This window comes from Leucopleurus acutus, assembly GCF_964270905.1.
Source record: "Leucopleurus acutus genome assembly, chromosome: 3".
In the NCBI taxonomy this organism is placed as follows: Eukaryota; Metazoa; Chordata; class Mammalia; order Artiodactyla; family Delphinidae; genus Leucopleurus; species Leucopleurus acutus.
The window spans coordinates 117,192,139-117,217,126 of NC_139145.1; the positions used below are offsets into that span (position 1 = coordinate 117,192,139).

The following is a 24,988-nucleotide window of genomic DNA, read 5'->3' on the forward strand; positions in this document are numbered from 1 at the left end:
TTGCCAAACTGGTGAATAAAACATATCTGATTATTTTAATTTGCATTTTTGAAGAATACCAAGGCTAGGCATGTTTTAATATTGACCATTTATAATTTTTTTGTGTGTATGAATTGCCTTAATGCCTCTTATTCTCGTTTTATTGTTAATTTATAAGAGCATTTTATATATTAAAGATAGCAAAACTTTGTTGTATGTACATTGTAAATAGTTTTATCCAGTTTCCTAGTTATTGTTTAATGTTATTCATGATATGTTTTGTAGTACAGAAATTAAAAATTTTTATATAATAAAATCTGTCAGTCTTTTCTTTCAAGGTTTCTTTTTTCAAACTTAGAAATATTTTACCTATCTCAAGACCATAAAAATATTTTCTTTATCTTTTTTCCATTTATTATATTTATTGTTTTTACTTTTATGTCTTTAATATTTTTAGAATAATTTAGCATATGGAGGGTAGGTAGGGTAGGTCTCTAACTTCATTTTTTTCAAATGATTAACTAATTGCCCCAGTATTATTTATTGAATGTCATCTTGTTGCCACTGTTTAAAATACCATTATTGTTATATATTAAATTCCCAAATATATTATAGGTCTGTTTCCCACTTTTTGTTTTGTTTCACTGATATATTTGATTATTTCTACTTCTGTGCCATCACTACATTATTTTATCAGCCTTAGATTTTAATACATTTCCATATCTTGGAGGGAACATATTCTCCTACACAGAGTAGTTGGCTTGCAGCATACATCCTAAGCTTCTTTAGTACAAACAGCAAGCTCTTTGGTACAAATAGTATGAGACTTCAGCCACTGTGAGCTTCCAGCTTACCCTCCTTCATATTTTGTCTGTGGGATTTACTCTGAGCTAGGTGGTTTTCTGGGATTCTGATGGAAGAATTCCATATACTGGTTACTTCTGAGGGAGCCCCTCCTTTTCCTATGATGAGTGACAAGCTGCTAACCAGGGTTTGGTTTCCCTCTAATCCATTCCCATCTTCTATATTTTTTATTTTTTTTATTTATTTTTTTATTTTTTTTTGCGGTACGCAGGCCTCTCACTGTTGTGGCCTCTCGCATTGTGGAGCACAGGCTCCGGACGCGCAGGCTCAGCGGCCATGGCTCACGGGCCCAGCTGCTCCGCGGCATGTGGGATCTTCCCAGACCGGGGCACGAACCCATGTCCCCTGCGTCGGCAGGCGGACTCTCAACCACTGCGCCACCAGGGAAGCCCGATATATTTTTTATTTTATATATATTTTTTATTTTATATTTCCTTTTTCCCATTGCTGCTTCAGATTTTTTTTTTTAAACTAATTTCTTTGGATTCTTTTTGGGAACTCGGAAGGGAAGAAAAGTTAAATATGGGCTAAATTTGCCGTCTTGAAAATTCTGACTCTTCTTGAATAATACATTAGCATTATGAGTTTTAAAAAATGACTTAAAATGAAAAAAGAAAGTGTTCTTTCTAGCAGGGTTTAAGTCTGTACAATTTTCTTTATATATCCTTTGCATTCATTCATCCTGGGACAAAGAAATATCAAGTACTATTTCATTCAGCATTGTGTATACGTTTCTTCTTAAATTTAAATACCTTGACACATAAAAGTGGCAGTTAGGAAATTATGATTTACAAAATGATTTTTAAAATTTATTTATTTATTATTTATTTTTGGCTGCGTTGGGTCTCTGTTTCTGTGCGCAGACTTTCTCTAGTTGCGGCTAGCAAGGGCTACTCTTGTGGTGCGCAAGCTTCTCTTTGTCGTGGCTTCTCTTGTTGCAGAGCACGGTCTCTAGGCGTGCGGGCTTCAGTAGTTGTGGCATGCGGGCTCTGGAGCACAGGCTCAGTAGTTGTGGTGCACGGGCTTAGTTGCTCTGCGGCATGTGGGATCCTCCCAGACCAGGGCTCAAACCTGTGTCCCCTGCATTTATTTGCAGGTGGATTCTTAACCACTGCACCACCAGGGAAGTCCCGTACAAGATGATTTTTAATGACATTTTGCAGTGTCTATAAAATCCTTGGGTCGTTGTTAAAGCAGAGCAATAAAACTATTGCAAATGATTTATGATTATATTTCATTCTAGGCACTCCAGAGATTCAACTTGGATTCAAACTCAGAAAGGATCCACAAGAGCAACTGAATAAAAATCAGATGATGCCTATTAGTGAGGATGCAGTCTTACAGGTATGTAGTATATTGATTAAATACATACTTATTAAAAATTGGTAATGCTGTTTGAAATAGGGGCAAATTACTAATGATTAATTCTATTTGTCCTATTATTTTACTTCTTTCTTTTCTTACTCAGTTTTTTCCCTTTTCTTCGCCAGTCATTCTGTTTCTTCACTGCAACTTCAGTAAAAGCCAAATGTTTTAGGCCCTCTTTCCTTTATTTATTTCTCTTTCTGGTAGAGATGTGGAATTGAGAAGGTTAAAATAGGCTAAAATAGGATATAATAATTACAGTTTCATCTCCATTGTGTGTCAGAGGTCACCTTAAATTTGTGAAGAAGATACTAGTCTGTGTAGTATAATTTGAGATATGGGCCACTGAAAGACCCTTCTATTGTCGTGTGTGTGTGTGTGTGTGTGTGTGTGTGTGTGTGGGTGTGTGAGTGCATGTGTGTGGGCACACACTTAGATACACAAATTTTCACTTGTTTCTTTTTAATGCAGTCACCATGGGGAAAGGTAAGGGATGATTCATTTAGCACCTTGGCATAAATAAGTTAGCTAACTAGAGATAACTACAGAGTCTTAAGGAATAGAACGGAGAATACATGTATTTTAATAGCAGAAACTGACAGCAGTTCCAAAGAGTGACCATGCGGGTTTAATTAATATTGTACCTAGGAAGGTGTATCAATTGAATTGTATCTAGTCAAAAGAGTAAAATTCAACACCAAATATTTTTTTAAAGCTGAGATGTCCATATTTAGTTTCTACTAATTTGTTGAAATATCATTTTTGTAACTTCTCATTTAAGAAAAATAATTTTTTTCCCTTTAGCTTCAGTAACTGTGAAATAGGAAATAAAAATTAACTGTTTTCAATTTATCTGAGAAACATTTACCATGTGAAAATTGTATCAGGCTCTAGATTGTACCTCAGAACGGTGATTTTGAGAGCTTGATTACCAAACTTATTTGGATAGTGTTGACTTAAAAAATTGCACAAGGTGAGAGTTACGAGGTAAGTTTTATTTGAGGCAAAATGAGCACTGCAGCCCGGGAGACAGCGTTTCAGATAACTCTGAGAAACTGCTTTGAGGAGGCGAGGGGAGGAGCCAGGATAAATTAGGAGTTTTGCAACAAAGGGCAGGTAGTCGGGGGACGTTAAAAGATTATTGTTAATGAAAAAAAACCAGATATCTCAAGTTAAGGAATTTAGATCTTTTCTGTGTATGGGAAGATGCCAGAGTCTGGGCTCGTTGAAATCATTCCTTTGATGTGAACCTCAGCTCTCTGGGGCCGGTATCCTGTATTTTCACATCCTGAGTTTCCTCAGGACTCACCGCAGGGAGTGGCTGCAGTCTGATGGCTGCTAGATGGCAGGTATTCTTTTCAGCCCTGAGTTTCCTCAGGGCTCACTGGCTCACGTTGGATGGTTGCAATCATTGATGACTGTGACATCCTTTGTTTATCGATACGGCAGGAAATATTCCATTTATAAATATTCCATTCCATTTATAAATATTCCATTCCATTTATAAATATTCCATTTATTAGCAGCTTTTTAAAAATATAGACTCTCAGACCCGTATTTGAGTAGAACCTAGGACTGTCCATTTTTCAAAAGCCTCCCAAGTAATTGCTGATGATCAGCTGTTGGAACAATTTTCATAGAGGACTTGAAGAGTTAATGAATGTATCTTTCAAAGATTTTTCATGAGATTGTAACTCAGCCATCTGCTGGTTATGGGCTTGTTGTAAAATTAAGATAAGAAGGATAAATGAAGCACTTGGTATTGGTCCCTCTCTTTGCCTTCGTGGGAATTCATTGGTAGTAAAATAGATACCTCCTTTAACTTTCCACTGCCCACCCCCCCACACCGTTTTTGTGTACAGTAAGAGTTAGACCATGTTACCAAAGTGTTAAACATCTGTAGCAAATTTTAATTGATATCAGTTTTTAAATTAACAGATGCTGCTTTCACAGTTTTTAATTTTATTCTTTGAAAATAAACCTTTAGAAATTTAACTATATGAGTAAAATTGATTTTGTCAAATAAATAGAGAGACCAGAAAAGGTGCTTTCCCAGAGTTATTTAAAGAAAAAAATATATATTGTTTCACAACTTCAACCTAATTTTAAGTGAATTCTAAATAATTCAGTTACTAAACAGATTTCTAAATAAATTTTTCTTAAAACTCAGATATAATATTGATATTCAACTTCAAAACAAACTATTTTAGAAATGATGAGATTGAGATTGACACATATACACTACTATGTATAAAATAAACAACTAATGAGAACCTACTGTTTAGCACAGGGAGCGCTACTCAATGATCTGTGGTGACCTAAATGGGACGGAAATCTAAAAAAGAGTGGATATATGTATATGTATAACTGATTCAGTTTACTGCACAGCAAAAACTAACACAACATTGTAAAGCAACTGTACTGCAATAAAAATTTTTTTAAAAATGATGGAACATTTCAAGTAAGGGCAAACTATGAAGAAATAGAGGATCTTTCGTTTGACATGCACTATGCTAATTTTTTTTTGCAGTTTGTGGGCCTCTCACTGCTGTGGCCTCTCCCGTTGCGGAGCACAGGCTCCGGACGCACAGGCTCAGTGGCTATGGCTCACGGGCCCAGCCGCTCTGCGGCATGTGGGATCTTCCCAGACGGGGGCACGAACCCGTGTCCCCTGCATCGGCACGCAGACTCCCAACCACTGCGCCACCAGGGAAGCCCCACTATGCTAATTTTTAAAAACATAGGAAGCAGTCTTTTAAAATATTTCATACTCATCATTTTTATTGGGTCTTGCCGTACCTTTTCTTGTTCTTTATAGGTGCTATGGCAAGCAGTTTTTAAACTTTACATAGAAATTTTAAAAATTTTGTTTGGAGAGTTTAGTAGTATGTATGGAGAGATAATTGGAGACATTACTATCAAAATTAGGAGGTATGATAGTTAATTTTATATGTCAACTTGTCTGGGCCATCAGGTGCCCAGATAGTTGGTCAAACATTATTCTGGGAATTTCTTTGAGGATGTTTTTGAATGACATTAACGTTTAAATCACTGGATTTGGGTAAATCAGATTGCCCTTCATAAAGTGGGTGGGCCTCATCCAACCAGTTGAAGGCCTATATAGAACAAAAAGACCAGCTTCCCTAAGCAAGAGAGAATTATCCAGCAGACGGCCTTTGGACTTTATCTATACCATCAGCTTTCTTGGGTCTTGAGCCTGATGGCCCACAGTGTAGATCTGGACTTGCCAGTTTCCATAGTTACATGATCCAGCTCCTTACAATAAATCTCTTTCTATGTATAAACATATCCTGTTAGTTCTGTTTCTCTGGAGAACCCTGACTAATATAGCAGGCATCATTGATCTTACTATAATCGTTTTTGAATACTGGAAACTACTTGTTTGATAGGGAACAATGATTAATTCAATCTTGTGATTATTACCATCAGGCTGCTTCTTCCATCTTCTACTCACTGAAATGCTGTCTAAGAGGTATGAATCCAGGTTGAATTCACTTTTCCTCTCCGTTAAGCAGCTTTCACCTTCCACCCTTATCCATATGTGGTGGTGAAATCAGTTAAAATGAACATTTAAGAGAACCTTGAAAGGGAAACAAACAAGCACAGGCTTGTTCGACAACTGTGTAATGGAAGAAGGATCATGGTTGGCAAGACCAGAGCCCATGGAGAGATTATGTATATATATACTGCAGGGTCTTTTTTCTTTTTTAATTTATTTTATTGAAGTACAGTTGATTTACAATGTTGTTAATTTCTGCTGTACAGCAAAGTGATTCAGTTATATATATATGTATATATATACACACACATGCACACACATATTCTTTTTCATATTCTTTTCCATTATGGTTTATCACAGGATATTGAATATAGTTCCCTGTGCTATATAGTAGGACCTTGTTGTTTATCCATTCTATATGTAGTAATTTGAATCCTGCAGGGTCTTTTTAAGCCCCAGTAGGCAGGTAATATTCTCTCTTGCTAGCTACCTCTCTGATTCATGAATAGCTGGACCACTCAAATTCAAGGTGAGTTTTCAAAACTTAGGGAACCCCTTGACTCTATTATGCTGATCATTAATGTCTTTGATATCCTTTTCCTGACTAACCCATCCTGACCTGCTTTAATTCTTAGGGTCCTAGAATTGCTGTCTCTGCCCAGAGTTGCAATTGCTTAGGAATATTTTGGGAAGGAATGGATGAAAACAGGTCTTTGGCACCTGACTCAGCCAGAGTAAAGATATTTCTCATTCAGTGGTTGAATAACTTTGTGTTTAAGTTGTATTTAGATACTACTCAGTGGAGTTTAAAATGATCATTTTAGCATTACTAACACTGAAGCAATGTGGAGATGGTACCATATGTCCAGATCAAACTCTCTAAAAGACAATCATGTGGATATTTGGAAATAATAAAAAATATTTTTGTATAGATAACCAAATTTGGCTACCTCAGTCTGAGAGAAAGGTATTTTAAGCAAACATTATCAATAATTCATCAAGATCACTAAAACGCTGAATATCAGGAATGTGTATTCTGTTCTGCGGAATGTGAGGATAGTTTGTGTGAGACATCTCATGCCTCATGGAGAGCCAAGGTTGGTCAGGCTGATCAGGTTGGCCAGGCTTCCATTTCTCTCCCAGTAATCCATGATTCAGTTGAAGAAAATGATCTCAGATAGTAGAGTATTGTTTTTTGGTTAAGGATATATAAACAGATTTGCTCCTTTCCCAGATCCTCTAAATTGATACAATTAATTTAAACCTTCTTTCACCTCTCACACCACACCCCCAACAGATTTTTTTTTTAAATGTCTGCACTTTATTGCCCTCGTAGGGGCAGGAGAAAAATGTCTCATGTATCAAAAGCATAGATAGCAATTTGTACCCCTTAAGAAAGAATTGATTGAAGTGTATCCTTACATTTTGTTAATCAACAAATGAACAGCTCCAACCCCCATTATATTCCGAGGCATTACCTCCTGAGGGGTATTTCTGCCTATGGAAGAGGAAAAAAAAATCAGCTGTCAGGAGCAAACTTTCTTCTTACTTGCTCTCTTATCTTTTGTATTTTCCTTATGTGGGTAGGGTCAAATGAAAAATTAGCCCTCAGTTGGAAAATTCACTGGTCCTTTAGTAAGATGAATGAAATGAGTGTTACAGATACTTGAATGAATTGCTTTGTGAAGACTCAGAAATACCAAGTAAGTACATAAGTGTACCCTGTTTAATTAATCCTTGGGAATATCTAGGTTTACTTTCTTTTTTATAAATTTACTTATTTATTTGTCTTATTTGTGGCTGTGTTGGCTCTTCGTTGCTGTGCGAAGGTTTTCTCTAGTTGTGGCCAGCGGGGGCTACTCTTTGTTGCGGTGTGCGGGCTTCTCACTGCAGTGGCCTCTCTTGTTGCAGAGCACGGGCTCTAGGCACGCGGGCTTCAGTAGTTGTGGCGCATGGGTTTAGTTGCTCTGCGACATGTGGGGTCTTCCCGGATCAGGGCTCGAACCCTAGTCCCCTGCATTGGCAGGCAGACTCTTAACCACTGCGCTACCAGGGAAGTCCCTAGGTTTACTTCTTGAAATTCCTTCTTCACTCTGGACCTCTGAGCTTTTTGCAATGTCTGCTTAGGAAGTATGTATATGTGGAACCAATGTGATAACCTTGAGCACTATAAGGATGCACTATCAATAAATAACAATGAACATTATTAATTGGAGAGGATTTAAGTTCTCAAATTACTTTGTGTTTTCTTGTTATTATGGCTGTTTCAGTGATCAAAAATGCTTGGAAGTTCAGGCTAAATGGCTTTACATATTTTCAGAAAGCTTTATTATTGATCATAGAAACAAACATAGAGGGTACCCCAAAGAGAGATCTTTTTGTAAAGATCTTATTTGATACTAATAAGATATTTAAGGTAAGAATTCCTTTTAAAGCGATGAAAGCCAGTGTGCTGTGAAATCTTAAAATGGAAACACTTTTTAATCTTTTTTGAAAGGGACACAACAACTTCAGATTTTTCTGGCATGACTTGAGAATTAGGCAGAATCCATTAAGCATTTAACACTGTAACACAAAGGTTGTATGATTTTTGGCCCTCAGGAGAAATATTAGAACTCAGAACCTGACAAGAGTGGCTCATCAGGAGTATTATGGATTAATGAACTAAGAAAAGGGAAATGCTAGGAATAAAAAGAAGGAACACTCCCTTTCTCTTTACCTAAGTTCCACAAATGCTTTTACAGAAAGAAATTAAAACAAAATACTAAACATAAGAGCCAAAACTATAAAACTCTTAGAAGAAAACATAGGGGGAAAGTATCATGACATTCAATTTGGCAATGATTTCTTGGCTATGAAACCATAAGCAACAAAATAAAAAATAGATAAGCTAGATTTCGTGAAAATTAAAAACCTATGTGCATCAAAGGACACTATCAACAGAGTGAAAAGATAACTCAAAGAAAGGGAGAAAATATTATTTGTAAATCATATATCTGATAAAGGATTGATACACAGAGTATATGGAGACTCATAACTCAACAACAGCAAACAACTAATTAAAAAATGGGCAAAGGACATAAATTGACATTTAGTAAAGAAGATGTAGGGAATTCCCTGGTGGTCCAGTGGTTAGGACTTGGCGCTTTCACTGCTGGGACCCAGGTTCGATCCTTGGTTGGGGAACTAAAATCCCACAAGCCAATGCAGCGTGGCCAAAAAAAAAAAAGAGACATACAAATGGCTAATAAGCATATGAAAAGATACTCAGCATCTTTAACCATTATGGAAATGCACATCAGAACCATGATGAGATACCATCTCACACTCATCAGGATGGCTATTACCAAAACAAAATAACAAGTATTGATGAGAATATGGAAAAATTGGAATTCTTGCTCATTGCTGGTGGGAAATGTAGAATGAAATGGTACAGCTGCTATGGAAAATGGTATGGTGATTCCTCAAAAAATTAAACATATAATTACCATATGATCCAGAAATTCCACTTCTGGTTATATACCCAAAATAAGTGAAAGCAGGGACTCGAAAATATATTTGTATACCCACACTCATAGACGCATTACTCACAATAGCCAAAAGGTGGAAGCAACCCAGGTGTCCATTAATAGATGAGTAGATAAATGAAATGTGGTACATACATACAATGGAATATTATTTAGCCTGAGAAAGGAAAGAAATGCTGATACATGCTACAACAAGGATGAACCTTGAAGACATCATTACTAAGTGAAATAAGCCAGTCACGAAAGGACAAATATTGTATGGTTCCTTTTATATGAGGCACTTAGAGTAGTCAAAACAGAGACAGAAAGAATCGTGGATGCCAGGGGTTGGGAGAGGAGTAAATGGGGAGTTAGTGTTTAAATAGGTATGGACTTTCAGTTAGAGAAAATGAAAAAGTTCTGGAAATGGATGTTGGTGTTGATTGTACATCAATGGGAATGTTCATAATGCCACAGAACTTTAAATGGTCAAAACGGTGAATTTTATGTTTTACATATTTTACCACAATAAAAAAAGATTCTAAGAAAGAATAACATATCTTAAATGTTAAATTTTTAGCTTGTTGTATTAGCTTAGTATTCCTCAGTTGGAAAAAACTACTGTTCTTTCTTTCTAGCAACCTCAAGATGAAATGGAACAAAATGAAGCTCCGTTACAGTAAGTATAATGATTTTGGGCATTATTATATTATAGATATTTTTTGTCATTTTACACATATAAAATAAGTGTTCTTTTTCTTAAGAGTTTTAGAGTTATTGTATATTTTTGAATAATTGTCCCTTTAGCAACATAAATATATGTTACTTTACAAACATTGTAGATAAGTTTCATTGCATGAGAAAGACTGAATCAGTTGATTCTCTAATATTACTTAAAAAGCAAATTTATAGCATAGCATGAGGGAAGAATTTGTAGAGCTTATTGAAATTAGACTTTCATAGAACTATTATACTTAAAGAGACCTTATCCTTTCAATTTTTTTATAAACAATGGTTCTCAAAGTAAAGCCTGTGGACCCCCTGGGAGTCCCTGAGGCTCTTCCCAGAGGATCTGTGAGGTCAAAACTATTTTCATAATAATGCTAACACATTATTTGCCTATTTTATGGTATTGACATTTACACTTACAGTGCTAAAGCAAATGGTGGATAAAAAGCTGGAGCCTTAGTAGGCATCAGGGCACTGGCACCAAATAGGACTGGTAGTCACCGTATTTTTCACAGCCATGTACTAGCGGTTTAAAAAAAAAAAAGGCCAGTTTTACTTAGTGCATTTGATGAAGCAGAAAAGTTATTAGTTTTATTAAATTTCTACCCTTGAATATATATCTTTTTACCCTTCTGTGTAAAGTGTGATAGTTGTCTTAAGAAGAGCACTTGTGCACTTGTTTGAGTTATAAGATTAGTAAAAAAAAAATAGTTTCACCTTTTTTTTTTAACTTGGAAGAATAACTAACAAACTGTTTATTCACAGTGGAGTATACGGCAGACATTTTCTTGAACTTTCTGGTAAGATCAGTGGAAATATTTACAAAGGTGACCGTTTTGAGATTTTTATGATGAAATAGATCAATATAGGGAAGAGCTGCATAACTCAGCAAATCAGTATTTTCTGAAAGACCGATGCATAATGTCACAGCATCACCCACAGACAAGTAAAAGATCCGTTCAAAGTGCAGCGTAGACCAATATAAAAGTTCATTGATTTTGTTTCAATTTTCACATTTCCAGTAACCTTTAAGGAAATTATTGCTTTTAGAGTTTTGGTATGTTATCTAAAAAGAATATGCACTATTATCCTAAAAGGCTGCTAAAGTACTCCTTCCTTTTCCAACTGCTTATCTGTATAAGGCCAGATTTTTGTAATATACTTCAAATAAAAAAATATATCACAGGACTTCCCTGGTGGCACAGTGGTTGAGAGTCCGCCTGCCGATGCAGGGGACACGGGTTCGTGCCCCGGTCCGGGAGGATCCCACGTGCTGTGGAGCAGCTGGGCCTGTGAGCCATGGCCGCAGAGCTGCACGTCCAGAGCCTGTGCTCCGCAACGGGAGAGGCCACAACAGTGAGAAGCCAGCATACCGCAAAAAAAAAAAATATATATATATATATATATGATATATATATATATATAGCAAAAGATTGAATGTGTTGTAGCAGTTCAGGTGACAGCTGTCTTGCATTAAGCCATACATTAAAGAGATTTTTTTAAATGTGAAACAGTGCCACTTTCTCACTAAATTTTTTTTTATTTTGGAAAATGCAAAAATGTTTCATAATAATATAATAATATATTGGATTATTACTGTTACTTAAAAATTAATGATTATTTAACATTTTTCTCCATTTTAATTTCTAATATGTAAATATAAATAAATAGAAGCCACATGAACAAAAGCTCTTTGAGTTCCTCACTAAGGTTTAAGAGTGTAAAGGAGTCCAAAGACCAAAAGTTTGAGAATCACTATTTTAAAATAATCCTTTTACTGAATATATCAGCAATATAAGTTCATCTACAGAAATGGAAAAAGAGAAAAGACTAAGAAAGACTAATGCAGCATCCATGGTCTCACAGCCTGGAGAGAACCATTGTTAACATTTTGGTACATTTTATTTTAGGCTTTCTATATATTTTTGTTTTGTTCATATTTTCTACAAAATTGGGATTATTCTGCAGATACTTTTGTTTCCTGTTTTTTTTCTTTCTTTCTTTCTTTCTTTTTTTGGCCACACCACGCAGCTTGTGGGATCTTGGTTCCCTGACCAGGGATCGAACCCATGCCCCCTGCAGTGGAAGCCCAGCCTCCTAACCACTGGACCACCAGGGAATTACCCCTGTTTTCAAATTTTAAGTAGTGTTTATCATCATTATTATTTCACATCATTAATATTTTGTAAAAACATGAATTTTAATGACCTCATAATATTTCATTGTATAACTTACTATACTGTAATTCATTTAATCATTTCGCTAATATTGGACATGTATGTTGTTTGCAGTCTTGCCTAATATAAATAATTATTTTTTAATACCTTAGATGAAAGTTTGCTCTATTTTCAAAACTTCTGTGTTAAATTCTCTTTTATAATTAAGGAAAAAATTCTGCTGTTGATTCAAACTACGATTTTGTTTTATTTTAAATCAGCTTGTACTCAAAGAATCATGTTTTAGGGGAAAAAATGGCATTCTTTTCTATTTGCTTCATAGAAATTATTCTATATGAGCAGATTCATTTTCAAGATAGCTTATACTGATCACTTCTATTTTTTTAGGCAGGAGAGAATGTTCAATTTATTATTCTTGCTTAGGATTCAAGTAGCTATGCCTGGTTCATAAAAACTGTTCTTAAAACAACTGGAACAAGAGGCTTTTTTTTTTTTAAAGGAAGATATCTTGATTGCATTTGTATAGTAAATTAGATTGAGGAAAAAAATAGTTAACTGATTGCTTTTCTTCAATCAACTTTTTTTAAACATCTTTATTGGAGTATAATTGCTTTACAGTGTTGTGTTATTTTCTGCTGTATAACAAAGTGAATCAGCCATACATACACATATATCCCCATATCCCCTCGCTATTGCGTCTCCCTCCCACCCTCCTTATCCCACCCCTCTAGGTGGTTGCAAAGCACAGAGCTGATCTCCCTGTGCCATGCACCTGCTTCCCACTAGCCATCTATTTTACATTTGGTAGTGTATATATGCCAACGCTACTTTCTTACTTCGTCCCAGCTTACAGTCAACTTTTAATTATCCCAGGGTAGATGATCAAAATTGTAGATTAGGCTTGACCTTTATTTTGCTCACAACCTCTTCCCTTCAGTAGTTCCTGCCTTTTTTTCCCCTGCTGTGAAATACAAGAAAGGTAAATAATGTCTGAGAATTTTCTCATGAGTGACTTTCACTTACATCTCAAGCTATAATGACAAACTTTCAGTGTATTTGAGGATTTAAGTAGTCAAGCTTCATAAATTAGGACCAATTTTTCTCTCTCACTCCACCTTTCTATTTGGTAGACAGTCATCTCCAAAGTTACTTTCAGACCTAAATGTAGTTTAGCTTGTCTACACTCCTAAAGTTCATTCCTTAATTTTTTTGGCTCTCTCCATTTTTGCAGCCATTTGAAATTTAAATGTTAACAAATTGCTAGTAATTGGAGCAAAAAAAGTTGATCCTATTTGAAATTCCTTTAAATTAAAAAGAAGTTTAAATTGTATCTGAATGAGAAATAGTGGGGTTTTTTCCATTTGAAACTTTATATGTATTTATTAATTAATTGATTGATTTTTTTTTTTTTTAGGATTAGAAAAAGTTGTCCAGCGTTCACTGTGTCATTTCCCCAGGCTGAACTTTCACTGAACCACCAGAGTATTCAAGGTACACTTTGATGAGTAGAGTCATATAAAGTGAATTTGTCTTTGCCTAAAAATAGAAGGCTTAATTAGATATGGATTTATTTACAACTAGGCTGGTCTACTATACATTGCTTCCATACATTTTTACATATGAAATCAGTGTTGCTGTTGACCTTGGAATCATGCTGCTTAAAGTTGCCCATATGCGAAGAGCTCAGGTGCAGTCAGTACCTACTCCTCCACATCTACTTTTTTGACTTGTAATTTGGGGGCTCAAATTTGAAAACAATGTTTGTTTTCTCTATTCATAGCATTCTTAATATGTATGTCATGTCTTTCTTGACTGGCAGTTAGGCAGGCCATTTACTTGATTTCAGCTGTATTAGAGGGGTAGCTGTCTTTCACTTTGAAGTGCCACCTATGTATGTTGTATGACAGTGTAGTAAATATTCTTAGTGGTCATTGAAACTTTGTATTATAAGAAAAGGCACAAGGACGTGATACTTGAAGTTGAAAAGCTAAGTTTTAAAATCTCTGTCTTCTGATCTGTTGCTACTACAACAATAGCAGTACCACTTAACGCCATCACCAACTCTTGCATGCACTCCTAGTGCCTGGATTTTGGTCTGTAATATTATTTATTCATTATTTTAACAAATATTTATTGAGCCTGCTAAGTGCCAGGTGTATGGGTGCTATGGGTGTACAAATGCCAAGCAAACCAGGGATCCTAAAAGGATAGCTGATCTGTCTTGGAGCTTGAAGATATTAGGATGGATCTGAAAATCTTACCATTGTTGGAAAACAAAAATGCTTTCAAGGATGTCAGGGGGCAGTGCTAAAAGGGTAAAGAGCTAGCTCAATTGTGCTCCCACTGGCCAACCTGTGACAAATTAGCTGGGGAAAAAAACTAACATGATTTTGGTTCATGGAAATAAGTTTGTGGAAAAAAAATCATGAGTTCATAATGATACTCAAAAAATGTTAGTAGTGTTCAAAAGGTAGTCTCAATACAGGAAAAAAAAGCAACTATCGTAGAATGTTTAAAAATTTTTAATAACTTTAAGAAATAGAGACTTGTTGATACATGTACCTTTAGGACATCTCCTGATTCCTTTTGGCCGCTACATGAATGTTCCTTTTTATGCCTAACTCAACAGCATGAATTCATTTGAATTCTGTTACCTATAATGGAGATGATAATGACACAGAGAAAGTAGATATGATTTTTCCATGTAGTTGCGAATACTTAGGATAACTCAGCCAAAGTAGAGAGGTTAGTTTTTAACTAAACTAATTCCAAACAATTATAATATTACCTGGCTTCATGTGAAATATTTTTTTAAGGAATGGAAGAATTTCATAATTTTATTGCCAACATACTTTTATATCAATAAATTGGTATAATATTTATTAAATATTTGATATATCACATGAATGAGGGAGTCATTTCAAGTTATATGATTAAGAAATGCTGAGTGAGACAATATGTTTTAATGCTTTAATAAAACTGGAATGAAAACATATAATGTTATCTTCTAGGACCTGAGGCTGAAGATCCTAAAGTGTTAACACACCCAGAAAAGGTTGGTCTGTATAATAGAAATTAGCTATTCAAATCTTGGGTTTAGATTTTTTTAAAAACATTATGTTGCTTAAAGTATCAAGTTCATTTAAGTTTTCCCCTAGGCAGGAATATGACTAAACCATTTCAATAGATAGAATTGTGTAACAACCCATTTCAGTGTTTTTGTTTTTTTTTAAGGGGAATAATTTTCCAGTACTTTTCTCGTAAACTCTTGTATATCTGTCTTTGGAATAAAGCAGGCTTTCACTGTTCACAGGTTTTTTTGCGAGTGGCAAAAAATTTTTCCCTGCATTCTCGCATTCAGTCTGGGCTGCCACAGTCAGACAGAAATCGCGAGGACACTTATCTTATATCTGTAGTGGAGACCTATTTCAGTATTTATTCTTCCTTATCTCTAATGAAATAGAATTTTCTTGATCTGTGTTTCTTATCTAGCATTATAAGTCTTTTATTCTTTATCTAGAGGAGAAGCATATAATTTAATATCAAACTAGTTGCTGAGATGTAATAGCAAAAATGCCTTCTGTTGCTTTGTCTATTACCCTTGTTCCTTTAATATTTCCTGCTGGATACTGCTTTCCCATCTTCCAGTTACTAATCAGTAACCATGTACCTGAGGGCTTGTTTTGACTTTGCTTTCTGCTTGGTGCTATGGGAAATCAGAGGACTATAAGATTGGCTCTGCCCATAACAGACTCCAACAATCAAGGACCTCCCCAGGCCAACCCTGTCATACACCTGTACCTTACTTCATCTCAGGTATACCTTACACATTCCCACCTCCATGCCTTTGTTTAAGTCAGGAGCCAGAAAGCAAGGGAAAGAGCATAAAATTTGGAACCACATAGGTTGTGTTCCAAGGGCAAGTGTGTCATTTACATGTGTAATATACGGAAAGTGATACTCATTTCATAGGATTATAGTGAGGACTGAGAGCAGTGATGGCTCACGGTGTTTGGTACCTAGTTGGTGCTTAAGAAATACGTGTTTTTCCTACTTTTACGCCTTCACAAATCATTAATTTCTGGCTTAAGTTCCTTCTCCTCTTTGGATCTGTCTCAGATGACTGTGGTGATCTTGACCAAAGTAATTGCTCCCTCTTTAACATTGCTTATTCACTATATCAGTATTTCCCTATCACTTGCCTCCTGTGACAGTAATAGATCTTCTGAGAATAAAGGATTTTTTGAACAAAGAAGTTTAGAGAACACTGTATCCTAAAGTCTCCTCAGAGATTTATAGTGCACGTTTTGAAAAGTCTTGTAGTAAATAAATCTGTTTAACTTTGTTTAACCGAGCATTTTTCAGGCAATCTTGAAAACCCTTCACTGCCTCCCTTTCTTTCCCCCCAGAAAACTTATTCTTGTTACACTAGGGCTATGGTTTATGCCATTCATTTGAGTTCATGCAGTGTTTTTGACATTATTTATAGTTTGTTTATTTATTTATTTATTTATTTATTTTTTTTTTTTGCGGTACGCGGACCTCTCACTGTTGTGGCCTCTCCCGTTGTGGAGCACAGGCTCCAGACACACAGGCTCAGCGGCAATGGCTCATGGGCCCAGCCGCTCCGCGGCATGTGGGATCTTCCCAGACTGGGGCACGAACCTGCGTCTGCTGCATCGGCAGGTGGACTCTCAACCACTGCACCAGCAGCGAAGCACGATTTATAGTTTATTTAATGTCTTATGTATTAATGCCTTCAATCTTAATTTAGGAATTAATTTCCTTTAGGGCAGAGTTCTATATATATATATATATATATATATATATATATATATATATACTTTATTAGATCTAAGGCCTTGAATTTAGTAGATATAAGGACTTCAGATAAGAGGGAGATCTTGAACATGACTTCAAGAATGGATAGGATCCAGTTCTTCAATTCCTTCTAAATTTCTTTTATCTTTCTGAGCAAATTATAGTTTGCATTGCTAATAAATATATCTTATTAAGCTCTGGATGCTATGTACAGAGAATATAAATGGTGGCAGGTAGAAAAGGAAGGAGGGAGAATAAAATGGTTTTCACTTCCCTTATTCAAATCAAATCATAGTATTAGAGGGCTTACAAGTTACAGTGCATTCTGGAAGAGTGATGTGTCAGTGAAGGTGGATTTGATTTTTAGAAACAGGCAGAAGTCACTGAAACCCATTCTGATATTTAAGGTCAAGCAAATTAACAGTTTTCAATGTTGAAAGAAAGTTTAATGCTTTTAAGTTATTGAGACTGATTTTCTTGAATGGCTTATAAACAATTTTGAAAGCGCTTTCAAAAGAGGAAGTCTAATAATATTTTGATCATTGGAAATATTGTGAGAACAAGTATAACCTATTAAGGTGATGTCTTTGAAGATAATAGTCATTTTGTGTTTTGTAGTTTTGTGTTTTTTGTTTAAAACAACCATAAGTCAGAACCATTGATTTATAGCCAGAGCTTGTAATATTTACATAGAACTGTTTTCATTTCTCCTTTTCTCCTCCCTGACCACCTGTCCTTTGGCCTTTTTACGTCACATTTACATATGCGTACAGAGGTGGGGAATAAAAGGAAGGTGAAACTACACCAATTTTGTTCCTGGTTAATTAATAAAATTCAATAGGGATTTTTAGCAAGGGAGAATTTTTCAACTATTAACTGCAGTGAAGTTTTTAGATTATCTGTTGATTTAACTATCCATGTTATCTCTGGTGTTCCCTTAGCCCAGATAATTTAAACTTAGCTGAATAGATAATTTGCCATCTGTAATTATGGCCCGGCCAATTTTACCCTTGGTCTACTATTAAATGTTTAACCATGTGTTCACAGTCATTAGTAATTTGGTATAGGAAAGTAATAAAGAGTTTTTTTTTTTTTTTTTTTTGTGGTACGCGGGCCTCTCACTGCTGTGGCCTCTCGTGTTGCGGAGCACAGGCTCCGGACACGGAGGCCCAGCGGCCACGGCCCACAGGCCCACAGGCCCAGCCGCTCCGCGGCACGCGGGATCCTCCCGGACCGGGGCACGAACCCGCGTCCCCTGCATCGGCAGGCGGACCCTCAACCACTGCGCCACCAGGGAAGCCCCAATAAAGAGTATTTTTATTTATGGAAGGGAGGAAAGTTGATAAAGCTTTTGGTGGTAACTTAGCAACATGATGAACTAGAAAACTATAACATTTTCACTTTAAACACTTTTTTGTATATGTAATAATGATGTAAATTCTATTTGGAATATATAGGAACTAAGTAGAGACAGAGACTCTCCTGAAATAAGCCTTCTCTCAAGTACTACTATTAAAGAACTTGGTACATTTGCTGTAAAGGAGAACTTGTTAATAGAGCCAGAGAAGGAGCCTAGCAAGGACGTCACATTGACCATGACTTCTGAAGAAACCAAAGATGAAGAAAGCTCTCTTGAAACTTTTGTGTCTACCTTAGAAAAGTTACTGACATCACCAGAAATCACCCAGGAGGAAAGACCGATTAGAATAATGAGTGATTTTCAATGTAGAGAGTTGATGAACCCATTGAGCAATTCTTCGAGTTCCATATCAATACCTTTGACATGTCACAAAGATTTACTAGAAAACTCAAAGGATGATGCATTGCCAGCTGAGTCGTTAGCAGCCTTAAACACGTTGTCAGAAGCCAAGGTGGAACCCATCTGTCACAGAAAAGAGGGAGATACCAGTCTCAGTGCTGGAAATGAATGTTTAGGAGTGGAGCCCAGTATGTCTCAGGCTGATGAAGATTGTACACAAATAGCAGAGGTGAATTTTGAGGCTCTTTGTTCTACTCAACCAGTTGAACAAGATTCCAAGTTAGGTGAGCTACAGGACAAGCATCTTTCAGTGCAGCAAGTAAGTGCAAGTATGAGTCTATGATTTTGCCTTTTATAGTGACCTTTAACAAGTCTTCATTGCCCATATACTTTATTTTAAATTCAAACCTTCTACCCAAATACCAACATTCAGAAGATACTTTTTGACTTTGAAGCATATAGTTACCTTTACTGAGGTTCCCGGGGTAGAGTTTTCAAGGGGTTAAAAGTTAAAATAGATAAGTTTCTCCTCTGAAAACCTGAGAAGATATATCATCATTACATTGCTTATATAGAAGAAGGAAAAAAATTGTTACCAGAATTTTCCCAGTTAGCTCAGAAAATCACTATGTCTGCCTAGGTGCAGAGTAGAGATAACATACCCACATCAGTTTCTAGTTGGAAGTAAAATATATGCAATTGGACTGCCAGGAGAGGGAGAAAATTATGCCTGGCTTCAGTACAACTTTGCATGCTGTGTCTGAGGATACTGTCAGGTGACACAGTTCTTGGGTGTAGAATTCCTGGACTATTATGCTTGGAGACCCTGGAGTGGCCTGTCACTTGCCAAGTCCCTTTTTCACGTTGACAGTTTTTTTCTTTTTAAAAATAATCTTTATTTTTTCCTGATTATAATAGTAACACATCCTCATTATAAAAAAAAAAATCAAACATTACAGTAAGAGGAAGTCTCCCACAATTCCACTTTCCAGAGATAATCATTGTTAACAGTTTGCTGCATGTCTCCATTTTTTTCTATGCATAATTCTATGTAAGTTTATTTTATATAAATGGGATTATATTATACATAATGCTTTGCAGTTTGTTTTTAAAATTTAATAATACATCGTGGTTATCTTTCTGTGTCAACAAAAGTAGCACTACTTAAATCTTTCTACTTGTTGAATGGTATTCCACTCTATGGGTGGGTGGGTGGGGGTGTGTGTGTGTGTGTGTGTGTGTGTGTGTGTGTGTATAATAATATAATTTATTTAACCAATTCACTAATGATGGTCATTTGGATTTTTTTTTCTTTTCTTTTCTATCCTCCTTCTGGCTATTACCAAAATGCTCCTGTGAACATTTCTTGGAAGATTTAAATAACATGATACTAAGCTCAGGTTATAACATACACACCTGGAATAATACTGCATGCAATTCTGGTCAAAAAATTTCAAAACAGATATAATGATATGTTTAAAAATCCAGAAAAAGAGAAACTAATCATGGGGATAGGGCATGAAGATTAAGTTAAACATTCCAGGATTCTAATCTAAAAAGAGGTAATATGAGTAAAGTGTAGGAAATTATGACTGGTATTGATAGAGTGAGCATGAACTTAGGAGGTCTTCAAAAAAAAGTCTACTTAGAAGTAGAAAAGACTGATTTAGAACAAATCAAAGTAAATACTCTTTTACTTAGCTATAATAAAAATATGAAACTCGTGGGACTTCCCTTGTGGTCCAGTTGTTAAGATTCTGCGCTCCCAATGCAGGCGGCCCGGGTTCGATCCCTGGTCAGGGAACTAGATCCTGCATGCCACAACTAAAGATCCCATATGCCGCAACGAAGATCCCACATGTGGCAACAAAGACCCCGTGTGCTGCAACTAAGACCCGGTGCAGCCAAATAAATAAATAAATAAATATTTTAAATAAAATATGAAACTTGTTACCTTGAGAAGCTTTGCAAGCTGGATATATAAATAAGCTCAAGAAAGGTTTACGTGATATGTATAAAAATGTGTATCCCCACAAAAGTTAAATCTATAATGGATTTAACTTTAAGGGGAAGTTAGAGCTGTTCATGATATACTGCTAACCTTTTAAAATCAATATAATGGAAGTTATATAGTATCTCATCCCACAAATATCACTTACTGTTGCTATCAAATAACAAAATACTAGGCTGAATAGAACACTGATCTGGCCTGGCGTGACAGTACTACTCTTTTTATGTGTCTCTCATCATTTCGTGCTACCCATTTCCTATGAAATTAAAGCACCCAGAGTGACCTTAGGTTTATCCTTGAGTTTTAAGGATGAATATTGATAAAAAATAATATTTACTTATGCTTTTCTTGTCTTAGGCTTTTAAATCTGCATTGTCATTTGTTACATTAACTATGATAAAATTTACATTATGTTCACATATGTCTATGGGTTTTTGTATTTCCATCTTATAAGGTATTTTTGTGTAATCAAAGGACAAGATAAAACTTAATTTCTTCTAATTTTATTTTATTTTATTGCATTGTTGTAATTATTTGTGTATGTATTTACATCTTATTACAGAGTCTAGAAGACCCAAATCCATTTGGATTGCAAACTTTGGTTCATCAAAATGTCACCTCTTGTGATCCACTAAATAATAAAGGAAATTCAAAGCCGGTGGAAAATAGCTCTGACCAGGACACTCTATGTGTGTTAAGGAGATCATCCAGACTGAAAGTAGGCAGAGATGCAAAGCCCACAGATGACATATATAAGATGCCAGAAAAGATTTTACCCAAAATACTTGGCTGTGAGGATCAAACAAATAATAACTCTTCAACTGAGAATTTCAGGTATGCTACCAACCTAATACATAATTCTGTGTTTGGGACATTAGAGTCAGTGTACCTCTAAGTAAAGAACTTTATATTTCAGTTTTATTATTTTATTAATTTTGCAATTTAAAAAAAACCCAGAAAACTCTTTTACTTTCTTTTTTTAAGACAAAGTAATGGGAAATTGTTGTATTTTAGCTTAATGCTAATTTTCTTTCTTTAACATCTCTCACCACACATAGTTACAAATTTTTTTTCTTGTGATGAGAACTTTTAAGGTCTACTCTCTTAGCAACTTCTCAAATGTACAATACAGTATCATTAACTATAGTCACCATGCTGTACATTACATCCCCTGGACTTATTTATCTTATAACTGGAAGTTTGTACCTTTTGACCACCTTCACCCATTTCACCCACCCACACCGTCTCCTACCTCCAGAACTAGTCTGTTCTCTGTATCTATTAGTTTAGGGTTTTTGTTTTTTTGACTTTTTGTTTTTTTGTTTTAGATTCCACATGTGAGTGAGATCATACAGTATTTGTCTTTCTCTGACTTATTCACTTAGCATAATGCTCTCAAGGCCCATTCATGTTCTAGCAAATGGCAGGATTTTTTCTTTTCTGTGGCTGAATACCATTCCATTGTGTGTGTGTGTGTGTGTGTGTGTGTGTGTGTATCACATTTTCTTTATTTATTCATCCATAGATGGATATTTAGGTTGCTTCCATGTCTTGACTATTGTAAGTAAAGCCACAGTAAAAATGGGACTGCAGATATTATTTTGAGATAGTGATTTTGTTTCCTTTGGATAAATACCCATGAGTGGAATTGCTGGATCATATGGTAGTTCTGTTTTTAATTTTTGAGGACTCTCCATACTGTTTTCCGTCGTGGTTGCACCAATTTACATTCCCACCAGCAGTGCAAGAGGGTTCCCTTTTCTCCACACCCTCTCCAGCATTTATTATTTGTAGACTTTTTGATGATGGCCATTCTGACTGGTGTGGGATGATATCTGATTGTGGTTTTGATTTACATTTCCTTGATGATCAGTGATGCTAAGCACCTTTTCATGTACCTGCTGGCCATTTGGATGCCTTCTTTGGAAATGTCTTTTTAGTTCCTCTCACGTTTTTTAATCGGATTGCTTTTCTCTTTGCTATTGAGTTGTATGAGTTCTTTATATGTTTTGGATATTAATCCCTTTTCAAGTATATGATGTGCAAATATTTTCTCCCATTTGGTAGGTTGTCTTTTCATTTTGTTGATAGTTTCATTTGCTGTACTGAAACTTTTTAGGTTGATGTAGTCTCACTTCTTTATTTTTGCTTTTGGTGTCAAATCCAAAAAATCATTGCCAAGACTGATGTCAAGGTGCTTACTTATGTTTTTTCCTAGGAGTTCTGTGGTTTCAAGTCTTACTTTCAAGTCTTCAATCCATTTTGAGTTGATTTTTGTATGTGGTGTAAGATTGTGATCCAGGGGCTTCCCTGGTGGCGCAGTGGTTGAGAGTCCGCCTGCCAATGCAGGGGACACCAGTTCATGCCCCGGTCCGGGAAGATCCCACATGCCGCGCGGAGCGGCTGGGCCCGTGAGCCATGACGCTGAGCCTGTGCATCCGGAGCCTGTGCTCTGCAACAGGAGAGGCCACAACAGTGAGAGGCCCACCTACCGCAAAAAAAAAAAAAAAAAAAAAGATTTTGATCCAGCTTTATTCTCTTGCATTTGGCTGTCCAGTTTTCCCAACACCATTTACTGAAGAGACTGTCCTTTCCCCATTGTATATTCTTGGCTCCTTTGTCATAGATTAATTGAAGATATATGGGTAGGTTTATTTTGGGGCTCTCAGAATAGAGAGAACCAAAATAAACCTACCCATATATGCTTTTATGCCAGTATTTTACAGTTTTTGATCAGTGCAATACCACAGGGCAAGTCCTTTTTTTTTTGCCTGCCTCTTTTTTCCTAGAAGTTGTGAATAGAGTGGATAGTGGCATGCCAGCATGGGGAGTGAGGGACAGGAGCCTCAGAATACTCACTTATAGGTGACTATCCCTAAAGGAGAGAAACCCATAGGTGGCACAAATACAAACCATAATGACTGGCATGTCTGTCACAGAATTATCTGCAGTTTACTCAGGAGCCATCTCCATGTTTAAAACTGCTATCCTGCTTGACAACAGCTCAGTAAAATATCTTTGAGTTTTAAAAAAATTAGTCAAAAATTCGGTATGATTCTCTTTGAACGGTTGTGGAGAACATGATAGTAATTTTAAAAGCACATTTATTTTTCAAGAATGCAGAATCCTGCTTTAAGGATTGACGGTAAAGGGAAGACTGTGCATTCATCCAGACTCAAGAGTGGAGAACAGATCAGGAAAAACAGAAAACTTGCAGGGAAAAATGGTGAGGCCTATTTTATTTCTTTAATAAGTAACTTACAAAAATATAGAATCCTGGTACTAAAAAAGGATTTAGAGATTATATGTCTCAACTTTCTCATTCTACTGATGAGGAAGTTCAGAGAGGTTAAGGATTTTCCCCAGCACTGCACAGCTCATTAGTAGTAAAACTAGGATCCTGAACTTCTGCCTCATAGGCTGCTATATTTCCTGTACTTTTACTTTTAAGAGAATAGTTTCAGAACCCTTTTCAAATTTAGATATCTGACCTATTTGTGGTGTGACTAACCTAGCATAGGCTTTGGGAAATTATAACCAGAAGAATAAATAGAGGAAATTATTATATATTTAGATGTTATTTCTTTGTTCCTATATATAAAACCCCAAAGAATGAACTAAAAAACTATCAGAAATAATAAGAACCCAGGAGTACTGGTTACAAAATAATAGATGGCGGGACAGTTGGCAGAATTGAAATATGGACTGTAGATTAAAGAATAATATTGTATCAATGTTAAATTTTCTTAATTTAATAATTTGGTTATGTAAGATAGTATCCTTGCTTTTAGAGAATATGCTCTTAAGTATTACTAAGTAAAGAGGCATGGTGTATGCAAGTTATTCATTATGTGTATATGTGTCTGTGTGCATGTGTATGTATATATAAAGAGGTAGATAGAATGATTTAAGTGGCGGCAAAATGTTAACAATGGGGGAATCCTTTGTTTTATTTTTACAAATCGGAAATTATTTCCAGCTAAAAAGTTTAAAAAATTCAATAAACCAAAAGAAGACAAAAGTAAATACCTTTCATATACATAAGTATTACCCAGTTACAAAATATAAGAGAAGATCCCATTTATAATAGTTACAAAAGAGAGAAAATACCTGCTCATATACCTAATAAGAAATTGCCATACCTGTAAGAAGAAAGTGTAAAAATTATGCTGAGGGACATAAAAAAGACTTGAATAAATGGAAAGAAGAGCCTTATTCTTGACCATAAAGATTCAGCATTGTAAGAAACTTACTTCT

At 35.8% G+C, this 24,988-nt stretch overlaps 1 protein-coding gene across 1 annotated transcript in view; it reads left to right on the forward strand.

Moving 5' to 3' along the window:
* The window catches only part of ANKRD31 (ankyrin repeat domain 31), a gene marked incomplete at its 3' end in the record, with an annotated part of 129,924 nt that overhangs the window by 10,699 nt on the left and 94,237 nt on the right, over positions 1-24,988 (forward strand). Inside the window, exons 3-9 of the mRNA XM_082836379.1 lie at positions 2,087-2,187; positions 9,873-9,913; positions 13,555-13,631; positions 15,152-15,195; positions 18,419-18,949; positions 21,294-21,565; positions 23,848-23,957. Of these exons, the coding sequence (XP_082692505.1) occupies positions 2,087-2,187; positions 9,873-9,913; positions 13,555-13,631; positions 15,152-15,195; positions 18,419-18,949; positions 21,294-21,565; positions 23,848-23,957 (1,176 nt within the window). The remainder of the gene's footprint in view (positions 1-2,086; positions 2,188-9,872; positions 9,914-13,554; positions 13,632-15,151; positions 15,196-18,418; positions 18,950-21,293; positions 21,566-23,847; positions 23,958-24,988) is intronic.